This window comes from Xyrauchen texanus, chromosome 1, assembly GCF_025860055.1.
Source record: "Xyrauchen texanus isolate HMW12.3.18 chromosome 1, RBS_HiC_50CHRs, whole genome shotgun sequence".
Taxonomy (NCBI): domain Eukaryota; kingdom Metazoa; phylum Chordata; class Actinopteri; order Cypriniformes; family Catostomidae; genus Xyrauchen; species Xyrauchen texanus.
The window spans coordinates 21,665,884-21,677,981 of NC_068276.1; the positions used below are offsets into that span (position 1 = coordinate 21,665,884).

The window sequence follows — 12,098 nt, forward strand, 5'->3', positions numbered from 1 at the left end:
GGGGATGTCAAGAATCTGGATCAGGATCTATTATCTGGAGTCATTGTATAGCGAATTAGCTGCTAATCCGTTAGCGACCCAGGTGGATTTGGAGTGCGTCTGGGAGAAGCAGGAGGATATGGAGAATCGTAACTGGTGGAATAACGTCTGAATTGTTGGAATTTCTGAGGGAGCAGAAGGTGAGAATATGGTGGAATTCCTGGACGGGCTCTTTCTGAATCTGCTTGAATTAACAGGCCACAGGGTCCCGGCTTGGCGATCTGTTGAGGGAGACAGGCCCCGATTTATTATGCCAAAATTTCTGAGACCATTTGTAAGGAAGTTCATAGACAGGGAACAGGAGGACACCGGAAAACTGAGTTTCAAACTCAAGGTAAGGATTTAATTCAATAAATACAAATTGGATCTTCAGCGTAAAATTTAGGCACAGCACTTTTCAGTCTGGTAACTCTCTCTTCCCAGTCTCTGGTGTGGTCGCTCTTTATCACTCTCCCTACTACTTACTGCAACTAGAAACAGGCGTTAGACATTATCAGACTCGGGTGTGTACCCTTACCACCCTACCATCCCAGATTACATTTCAATAAGTTACTTAGGCTGATTGATGTGCTAGGCTTACCCAAGATTTCTCCAGAAGTCCAACTATCATCTCACATTTACATTTATGCATTTGGCAAACGCTTTTATCCAAAGCGACTTGCAGTGCATTTATTACAGGGACAATCCCCCCCCCGTAGCAACCAGGAGTTATGTGCCTTGCTCAAGGACACAATGGTGGTGGCTGTGGGGATTGAACCAGTGACCTTCTGATTAACAGTTATGTGCTTTAGCCCACTACGCCACCACCACTCCATCACCACTGTTTTGCGCATGTTCACCTCAAGGTTGTTGTGACCACACCAGACAGCCAGCTGATCAACCTCCCATCTGTCTGCGAACTCGTCACTGTCGTGGATGAGGCCTATGATCATGATGTCATCTGCAAACTTCAGGAGCTTGACAGTGGGGTCTTTTTCAGTGCAGTCATTTATGTGAGTTTCCCCAGTCTCACTAGCTGCTGCCTATCTTTCAGAAAGCTGGTGATCCATTGACAGATTGGGATGGACACAGAGAGCTTTGTCAGTTTGGTTGAGAGAAGATCTACAGAAAGGATTCTTGCATAAGTCCCAGGTCTGTCGAGGTGTTGCAGGAAATAATGCAGTCCCATATTGACAGCATCCACAGACCAGTTTTATCTGAAAGCAAACTGAAGCAGGTCCAGCAGGGGTACAGTGATGTCCTTCAGGTAGGCCAAAACCAGTCTCTCAAAGGATTTCATGACCACAGACATGAGAGCGACAGGTCTGTAGTCATTTAAGTCCTGTGATTTGGGGTTTTTGGGAACCGGAATGATTGTGGAGTGTTTAAAGCAGCAGGGAACTTCACACTGCTCCAGTGATCTATTGAAGATCTGGGTTCCAGGAAGAGTTGGTGTGTGTAAAGTGAAGATTAGAGTGGGGGAAGGGTGTGAGACTGGGCTTTTCAAACCTGCAGTAAAAGACATTCAGTTCATCAGCCATCTTGTACTTGGTGATGCTTTTCAGGCCTTTCCACACAGATGCAGGATCGTTGGCTGAAAACTTCTACCTGTATGATTTCTAGCTTCTTTTAGCCACTCTGATTTCCTTAGTCAGTGTGTTTCTGGCCTGGTTGTACAATATTTTGTCCCCACTTCTGTAAGCATCCTCTTTGGCATGACAAAGCTGTATGAGTTTTCCAGTAAACCATGGTTTATCGTTATTGAATGAAAAAAATGTCCTAATAGGGATTCACATACCCTCACAGAAGCTGATATATGATGTCGCAGTATCTGTGAGCTCATCCAGGTCTGTGGTTGCAGCCTCAAAAACACTCCAATCATTGCAGTCAAAGCAGGCTTGTAGTTCCAGTTTTGCTTTAATGGTCCAGAAAATTACGGGAAGCTGCCCTGTATGTGTTTGTGTGTGTCTTTTTATTTAATTCAATATTATTTATATTGTTAAGCCGGTTCTCGCCGCCTCCTTTCCCGGCACCAGTGTAAGGGGGTTAAAGGGAAAGGAGGCGGCGAGATGCCCCCGCTGCCACATTAGCTTTATTAAAATCTTCTAGAATAATATTAAGTGAGTCCGAGTGTTTTTGCTCCATGTCTGTGATGTGATCAGCCAGCTTTTGCAATGCTGCGTTCACGCATGCTTGTGGTGGGATGTACACACTCACCAGAATTAACGAGAAAATCTCCCGTGGCGAGTAGAAATACTTACAGTTGATGAAGAGTGCTTCTAAATTAGAACAGCACATCATCTTCAATGTTGTTTCATTTGCACACCAGCTTTCGTTTATGTAAATGCATGTTCCACCGCCTCTCGTTTTCCCTGATGATTCTGCAAAGCGATCCGCTCTGAACAGTTGGAAGCCCGGCAGATGAAACACGCTGTCGGGGATGGCTTCATTCAGCCAGATTTCCTTGAAACACAGAACAGCAGATTTAGAAAATTCCTTACTTGTTTGAGTGAGCAGAAGCAGTTCGTCCATTTTGTTGATGAGGGAGCAGACATTCGCCAGATGAATATTCTGCAGCAGAGTTCTAAAGCCGCATTGTCAAGCTTCACAACCACGCCTGCACGCTTCCCTTGTGTGCGTCTTTTGGATCGCTTGTAGAGCACCGCTGTCAGAATAATCAAACACCGGCAAAACAATTATCAGGTATGCTCTGCCGGATATTTAGCTGTTCATCCCTGGTGAAACTGATTGGGAGAACAACATGACAAACAAACAAACAAAAGTAGTAAAAATGCTATAAAGCTCCTCACCGAAGCAGTCATCTGCGGCGCCATCTTATGCATCAGAACAGCCACCACAAACGGAATACTGTAAGTTTCTGCCTTGTCAGATTTGTGACCCTGCTTTATGTCTGTATTTGTTCACATCAGACCAAAATACTTTTAAAAATATAGAAGAGAGAAGTTTAGACATCACCAGAGTGAATTTGAAGAACATTAAAGACAGTTTGTGTTAACTAAAGGAGGGTAACAGATTTCGTAACCTCTAATGTTGCCTCGTCAGATTTGGTGACCCTGCTGTATCTCTGTAGATATTGCATGTGTTTTTTTGTTTCGTCATTTGCCTTCACAGAGCACTTTGAATTTAATACAATAATGATGGCCACGCAGTAGGATCGTTGCAAACTGAATTTTCTATAAAAATGGCTTTAAAAGTGAATTCAGCCTGTTTTATTACACATTTCATCCCTACAAAACTGTCACAGTGAAAGGTAAACAGGGTATAGAGATCATCTTCTGAATGGAACACATCCATATGTCGTTTATATATTACAGGGCACACAAAGCACTGCAAACCACTTATAATTACATAGACATTGACTTAACTTACCCAAAGATATGCGCTAAGATGCAGTAACCCACACTGGTTTCGAGAAACAACAACGCAATAAAGTATTGATTGTCACGAGAATATGGGCCGCTTTAGCATTTTGAGCTTTTCATCAGAGGACGTGGGTCCTCGCCTCACCATCCAACCTTTTTATGATTTATTACGGAAATAAAGCCTTCAATATGGGATGTCTCGCTCTGATAAAACACAGGACCCCACGATAAAAGGCATCCCGTTTGGATGGATGTCAGGATGTCCCCGCTAAAACGGGCAGCAGCAACAAACACTGCATATGCCACCTCTCCCATTTTTAAGCCGTTATCTGTGAAGAATGTTCATATTTGGATACTGCCCTCTTGAAAAGCATAATCAATGGTAAACATCCATCGATAAGATCTCATTCAGGCAAGTTTTCTGCATTACCATGACAACTAATGTGGACGTGATAGCAAAAGCAATTCTAGTCTGAACAGAAAAAATATGATCTGGCCACATATAACTTGCAGTTTAAACAGACACTTAGATTTAAGTGCAGACAGTGTGTGTGTACATATGCATGTGTATATGTATATGCAAATAGTGTTTGGGGTGAGTGATAGACTGACACCACTGCTGTTACCATAAGTGTGTGTCGGAGGGAGTCAAAGATCACGTCCCTTGGAGTGTGAATGTATGTGTGTGTTATCCTGCAGCAGCATATGTTCAGGAGGGGAAAGGCCTGCAGTGTGGAGACCAGCCTTCTGTCACCCTGGCAACACTCCTGCAGTGCCAGCATTGTCAGTGTCTGTATGTGTGCATGTTCATGAGTGAGAGAATTTAAGGGAAGTCCTCTGCTGGGGGTGCGCTAGAAACAGAGAGCAGCAGTGGGTGGGTTGTTGCACCACTGAGGCTGTACGTATTGCGGTACACTCTGCAAGTGGCTAAAATTTGATGAGATTGCTCCCTATTGTCTGAACTTTTAGTGTCACACCCCAGTGATGCTTGTTGCGAGAGCTGAGCAGGCAGATCTGACATTAATCAACCTGCCCACACTCACACTTTCTCAGAGGCAGACCTGCACAGAATTTGTTCCAACTCTGGAAAAAGATCTGCAGATTTTTACAAATTTGGAATTCACATCATTGACAAAGTTCTACACACCCCTTAAGTCTTATGTATTTGTTTATCAATACTTTGGCTAATTTGAGAATGTTTTCTAGGGGTGTAACAGGGTTTTTCCTGGCTCAAAATGAAGCAGAGGTGGTACCATCGTGATCATGTGCACACATACACTTGTACCATGCCTTCCACAGGCTGAAGCAAACACTTACAAGCAACATATTTTAGGTGTTCTAATAATTAGATGATTGAAGAAAATGACAATTACTAACTCATAGCATATTTAATTAAAAAAGCTAATTATTTAAATACAACATAACAGCTTATGTGTTCATTTATAGTTAACAAACGACAAACTTGGTTTACCTCTAAAACTGATAATAAGATCATTTCTGATCTCAGGTATGTGGGTGGGTATGGTGGGAAGGGACGATGTGTAGAGACCTATCAGCCACTGTTTTACAGCTTGGTTTGGAATGATCGCTTAGATTGACAGGTCTTGATTTACTATGCGCACTGACCGCAAACTGAAACGGTGCTGGATCTTATTACTTGTTACTTATTCTATGTAATTATGTTTCTGGTTTGTTGTTGCATTTACAAATTTAAGTAATTCTTTGGTTCAGTAAAACCCTCAGATCATTTGTTTGGAGAGTTTTTTGGACTTTTGATAAAAAAGGAGGCTACCTTGGTTCCAAATGCCATAACTTGCTTTGGGATAACAATACAAACTTTGGCCCAGATACATTTAAAATGATTGTTGTCATTGTGTCAAGCAAGAATAATTAACAAAATGAATAAATAAACTGCATCACTTTCTCAGCAGTGTTATTAACATAAGAGCGTCCAAACATGAGATGTACATGTTTGCATTTTTTAGAAAATCAAGATTATGCATGGCTAGTAATTTTTTAAATCACTGAAATAAGGACATAAAACACATATCAGATTTTGTATACTCAAGTTTTCGCTCACAAAATTAACTTTTGTGAGACACTTTTTGTGTTAGAATGGCTATAAGTGGATCATGCTCCAAAAACGATAATGAGCTCAAATGGGAAAGACTGTACCTCTCATTGGTTTCATACAGATTACACAATCAGTGAATATTTGTTTTCAATTTAAATTGGTTTATTAAAAGTAGACAATTCAAGCTTTCTATAGACATAATTTCTCATGAATATGTGAATTTTGGGTGCATTTCCGACCCTGCACGATGCTATTTTGAGCCAATGCCTGATTAGCTTGCTGTTGTTAAGCTTAATGGAGGGCTATTGCCTAAGTTCTATAACAATCCTCAATGTGACTCTCATATTACACAAACCTTCTCGCAACAGACATGGAGCGGAGCATGCAAGATTGAATGGAAAGAAAGCACACTTTTAAATAAAGATAGTTTATGCTGCCGAGTTCACCCCGCAAACCTACAAAAGATAAAATTAATAGATGGATGCTGCCGAGTTTGGCTTTCTGTGTCATTATTCAAAACAGTTTGCATCCATCTGACTAATGTAAATTCATTTTGTACTGTAGGTTTTTTAAGGGCCAATACCGATATCTAGATGACAAGATGGCAGATATGGCCTTTATAAAAATACATATATGTGTTATGTTATTGATTGATGTTATTGATTCTTTACTAGTCTCCATGGAGATATTTGCCATTGGCCTCAAGGTTGCTATAACAGTTTCATTATAGAAAATAAGATGTGCACAACATTAATGAATTTAAATGAACAATATTTTTCAGGAAGAAACATAAGAGGTTTTTATTTACCATCTATGCTTTAACATCATTTGGGTCTCTAAAGTTTCTGCACATTTACAGCACAAAACTATAATGGCAACAATTGAATGATTGAATTACTTTGCAACTGTCCTAATGGTAGTTTTTAGAAAAGAAAACTTTATTTAGATTCCTGTTCAAATGTTATGTTAATTATATTGTAATTTTAGTCTCCCAAAACTGTTGTGAAGTGTGTACATGCACACTATTTTATACCACTTCATTCCCCCTCTGTCACTCTCTCTCCCTCTATTTTTTACTTTTGCTTGTTCTCTGTTTCTTTTTGCTTTCTCTTTTTCTCTCTAGTGATCTAATTAATCATTTGAGTTGTGAAAAAGCCATGGCGTGTTCTTCACTCTGAATTCCTAGCTTTTCAAAATCACCTGCCACGAGCATGAGGAATGTGCTTGAAAGAGTGAGGGAACTGAAGAGAGCAAGAACGGACCATAGAGTAACAGAGAAAATGTATTTAAGTGTAATCACTAAATGCCCTCAAGCCACTTGACTTTGTGTGTGTGTGTGTGTGTGTGTGTGTGTGTGTGTGTGTGTGTGTGTGTGTGTGTGTGTGTGTGTGTGTTTGTTCAGTGCCTGTGTTTTGGATGAGTGCAAGTATGCCCTTGTGTGTGTTTGTGTGAGAAAAGTGTGGTGAGCAGCAGTATTTTCTTGTCCAGATTAAGCTGGATAAGAATCAGAGTGAAGTGCTGAGTCCAGCCTGATCCTCCGATCAATATTTCATTGCTCCTCCCTCTCCCGCTCTACTTCATCTCTATCATCACTCACTCGCTCTCTGTTTCTTACACTTCTGCTATCCCTTTTTACTCCTGTCTTTGAGTTTATGCCTTTTAGTGTTTCTTAATTTTTTTGTACTGTGATTTATTCGTTTAGACAGTATTTATGATAATGAACAGTTTAAAATAAAGGTTAAAATAGTAGAAATAATAATATGTGTGTAATAATAATTAAAATGGAAATTTTAATGGGTGTTTACCTGTGCAATAGTTGCCACCACAATGCTAGGGTGTTGTGGGTTATTGTCAGTCTGTTGCTAAGATGTTCAGAGTGTTTTTTTAGCACATTGCTATGAAGTTGCTAGGGTGTTCTGGGCGGTTACTAGAGTGTTACTAGGGCATTCGGGGTGGTTGGGACTGGCCCATGTCAAAAAAAGCCCATCCCAAAATCTCTTTGCATTGTGATCCCTAGATATGGCTGTCCTTTAATGCAGTGGTTCTCAACTGGTTTTGCTTCAACACCCAGATTTTACTTTGGACATCAAGTGGCGACTCAACACGGTACCAAAGTTTTTCATACAAAAAGTATGCAAAAATGTCCATAAAACAAAGATTACATTTTGTTGATATTATCAAAATACTGTAGCAGCCTTTGAAGTCAGCAACAACAGATTTGGGAATTCTCCACCCTTTTGAAAGCTGATAAGCCTTTTTTATTTATTTTACTATCTTATCTATGAATTTTATTGTAAGTTATTTGCATTTAACATATTTCCTGCTGTCCGCGACCCTACCTGTTGAGGACAACTGCTTTAAAGTAAGTCTGATTATTTTTTTAACCCATTTTATCATCTGCCAGGTGACATTTTCCTGATCACTTAGAAAAGAAACCACACTATTTTAAGGTGTGTCTGGTTTTAGGTTGTTCAATAATAACAATAATAATACTGGCTCTCTGTTCCTCTTGCATTTTCTCTCTCACACACAGTATTAAATTGTTGTTGATCACTAGAGCTACTCAAACAGAAGCCAGGAGCCTCTTTCCCAGACAGGCAGCATTTATCACATCCAGATTTACAGTGCACAATAACATGAGATCAACTGATATCATACTTACATACATGCTGAATCAGCAGCAGAACACTGATCTCAGAACAATTCTATATGGCTCACAGCACATATACTGTTACAAATACTGCTGTACTATCTGAGATGTAGACAAGGCCCGATCTGAGAGGGAGAAAGCTGATCTAGGATCAGTTGATTTAGCACCATGTCCCTCTTCACATTCATTAGAACATACAGTAAAATTGAAAACGATTTATCGATCAACATTGCTATTTAAATATATCTGACAACAAGAAGCATTTTGGTACCCACCAGTCACCATTTTCTTCACAACATTGTAAAAACTTTCAATTAGAAACAGTTTAAACATGCAGTAACACAGTACTCATCTCACAGGCAAGCGCACATGTGACCGCACAATCAAACTAAAAAGAAATCATGGTGTTTGTGCGAGTGCAAGAGAAAGATGGCCTTTTGGGTGTATGATCATAAGGCCAGTTTTGACACCGTATATCTCCCATCTCTCTCAGATATAGCAGATTTAAAGCTGTAGCACTGGGAGGAGAGCAGAGCTGACCTTCCTACAAGCACTCACCCTTCATTCAGACAAAAATAGGCAACACAGAAACCTTTTACCTGCAAAATCTTTCTCTGCCTTTGTAACACATTTCTGCGAGCCATCATATGCAAAAACACACACCCTTTTGTCACTTGCATCTCTCGCACACACATCTGGGATCTCAATATATTCTTTAAAGAACATTAAAGTTGTCTACACAAGTTTCGTCCTCCTGATACAAAAATACAATAATGATGGCTTTATTTCCAACTACTCATGTCACCCACACCTCCCCTTGAAGAGCACAAGGACAGGGGTCGATTTCAGATCCAGAGTCTGGAGACCAACGTCTGTCAGCCAAACAGTTCAGATCTCATTTTCAAAACAGCTGTCATATCTTTTACCCAATTAATTCTTTATTTTTCTCCTCTCATTAGTCTTTTTTATACTCCAGTAACAGACTAGTCTGTTTTTTCCTGCACTAGACAGATAAAGGTCAACACATAAATATTCAGAGACAGCTCTCTTTCAGATACTAATTGGACTTACTCCATTGGATCCTGCCATACCAGCACGTCAAATGGGATGTTTTTATTAGTACCCTGAATTCTCAATATTTATCAAAGCAGTGGTTAATTTAACATGCTCTTTGTGTTGTTGTATTGGATTTAATGGTGCACTCAGCAATTCCTGAGAAACACTGTTGATATTTGAACTCAACTGCCATGACAAACACACCCCTCCCTTCAGTGCTCCTTTGGAAGCTCCGCCCCCCAAATTCATTCCTTTTACCTCTCGGGAGTCTCTCCACCGCTGAAAAGCCTCGCCGATGTTGACTCTGCTCCTAGCCCTCAACTTATCATAATCCTTCTTTTTTACGTTTATATTCGTCTGACCCTTTTCTCTTGGTCTGTTTCTCAGCCATTTGTCCTCCTTGGAGTTTAGAAAGTTTGCATCAGTCAGATTTGCTGTTGCTTTTCTAATTAATTTCCCTCTTGCTCTGCCCCCACCCCCCATCCTGTGCACACGCAATAACCACCCCTTGTATCTGATTGGCTGGGGTATGATTGTGTGGATCGGTATGATCCACTTTGTCCCATCTACAGAGCCAGTGCAGTAGAAATACTTGATTTCTTATCAGCCCATCCAAAAAGTGTATTGGATTAGAATTAATGAGTGCACCTTTAAAAAGAACAGTGCAGAGCTTTTCATGGTGACTGAATCAGGCAGTTTCAGGTGAATAATAACCAGTTCTTTCCTCTTCCTGCAGAATTTTCAAGCTCTTCCAAAGCAGCCACTTCAGATCTCAAAGAAGCAGTATGTTCACGGTAACGTACTCCTCAAAGGATTTTACACTTTGAAACAGCTTTTGTGTCATTATTCCCCCACAATTCCAACACTTCCAACACACATACATCAGCAGTGTCTAAAGCTCTTTGGAGGAGATATGGGGGTCCTGTCAAAAGAGAAGGTTTTGTTTTTTGTTTTTAATGTTACAGAATTTCAAATTAACATTTAGTGTTTGATTAAAAAAAAAATCTAATTTCATTCATTAAGGATGGGCCCAACTAGAACCTGCAGGAAGTCTTTTTGTTTAAACTGTGATTCCAGTTGAAAATCTGCTGAATTATTTTAAGCATTTCTGTTTATTATTCATCAACAGGTTGTTTTCAACATTTTAGTATGCTAAAGTTACTGTTTCTTTCAGCAGGCAGTCAAATCGCATTGCAGAGGGGCTACAGTAAGTTTAGCAAGGAGTGAAAAGGCCCTTCTGTTTACCAGATATACATGAAAATATTGAGAAACCATGTGAATTTAATTTGATGTTTCTCTTAAACATTATACAATAATTACATTTCAGCGACATTCAAAGAACTGGTATTTAGTATAGCAACACTGGGACGCTTCATTCTTTGTATCATTTCACTTATCTGTGTTCATGACGATTCAGACAGGCTGTCAGTCACTCTGTGCATTGTTCAGTAAAGGTGCGGTCACACACATACTGTCCCTTATCACAGCAAAATTCCGCAGTCGAAGTTGAGCGTGTGTGAAACCAGCAAAATAATAATTGCCCCACCTCACCCACCCAGACTAGTTGTTAGCAGGCAGTTTTTTTTTACTATCGCTATAGTCTTGGGGTGTGTCTCAATCAGCTCCCTGTGTCATGATCCAATAGATCGTGAACACTAATTTGGGCACTGGCAAGGGTTTCATCCACTAAACAGTAGGTCACTTATGACTTGATCACCTGGGACACGTTAACGAGCTCAGGTATTCAGCTGTTATTAATCAGAACCATCGTTGTATAAATGGGCACTATCATACATTTTTGTTGATGATATTCAAACGTACAGTGTTATTATAACAGATAAATGACATACTGTAAATAAAGAAATAAAAATATAAAGGAGTGTATTTTAAACCTTTAACAACTCTTATTTTTAAAAGATTGTTTCCTTTTCATTGTGGATGACAGACAAACAGCATCTCTTTTAAACAGAAAATATGCTTGTGCTCGTATTCTAATGACTTGAGAGACTTCTGAAGACACGCTGACATTTCTGGTAAGGGAACATATTGGACAATGATGCTCCCTGGTTTTCAAGGTGCATTGTGGGAATTTTTTAGGGAGCAAACATTTCAGTACCCTTGAACGTTTTTGCGATTTGAGAGTTCTCACTGACCAGTGCCCCGACTACTGAACCGAACTGATTGAGACGCACCCTTATTAATCTTTGTTTAGCTCTTCATGTCATTCTTTAAATCAGTGATTGTTTTTCAGTGATATCACCTGTTCTCATTTTCTCTCTCTCTGTCTCCATGGTTTTTATATAGTTCTTTTCAACACAGTGATATTGTTAGTATATTGTTTTTCTGAGAAACTGTATTTGTTTTTACAATGTTCCAACCAATGTTTCAAATTAATCTGCGTGATGATCATGCGTGATTTGGGGTGGCTGTGGCTCAGGTGGTGGAGCGGGTTGTCCACTAATCGCAGGGTTGGCGATTCGATTGCTGGCGCTTCGAAGTGTCCTTTGGCAAGACACTGAACCCCAAGTTGCTCCCACTGGCAGGCTAGCGCCTTGCACGAAGCTCTGCCATCATTGGTGTGTGAGTGTGTATGTGAATGGCAGAATGAGTCACAGTGTAAAGCGCTTTGAATACTGTTAAGGTTAAAAAAGCACTATATAAGTGCAGACCATTTACCATCATGTGTTATACTGCAGGCTAACTGATGTTATGTGTTTGTGTGTGTAGGAAAAAATGCTGAAATAGTGACTGTGCACCCACGTGCCATGTTCATTCCACGAGAGGGTTGGACTTTTCTATCTGCAGGTAGGTCAGCATGGTGTGTGTGTGTGTGTGTGTGTGTGTGTGTGTGTGTGTGTGTGTGTGTGTGTGTGTGTGTGTGTGTGTGTGTGTGTGTGTGTGTGTGTGTGTGTCAAAA

At 40.2% G+C, this 12,098-nt stretch overlaps 1 protein-coding gene across 1 annotated transcript in view; it reads left to right on the plus strand.

The window, feature by feature from the left end:
- poln (polymerase (DNA directed) nu) overlaps positions 1 to 12,098 on the plus strand; it is a 90,402-nt gene that overhangs the window by 32,200 nt on the left and 46,104 nt on the right. The window contains exons 16-17 of the mRNA XM_052128700.1: positions 9,918 to 9,975; positions 11,909 to 11,986. Coding sequence (XP_051984660.1) covers positions 9,918 to 9,975; positions 11,909 to 11,986 — 136 coding nt within the window. The remainder of the gene's footprint in view (positions 1 to 9,917; positions 9,976 to 11,908; positions 11,987 to 12,098) is intronic.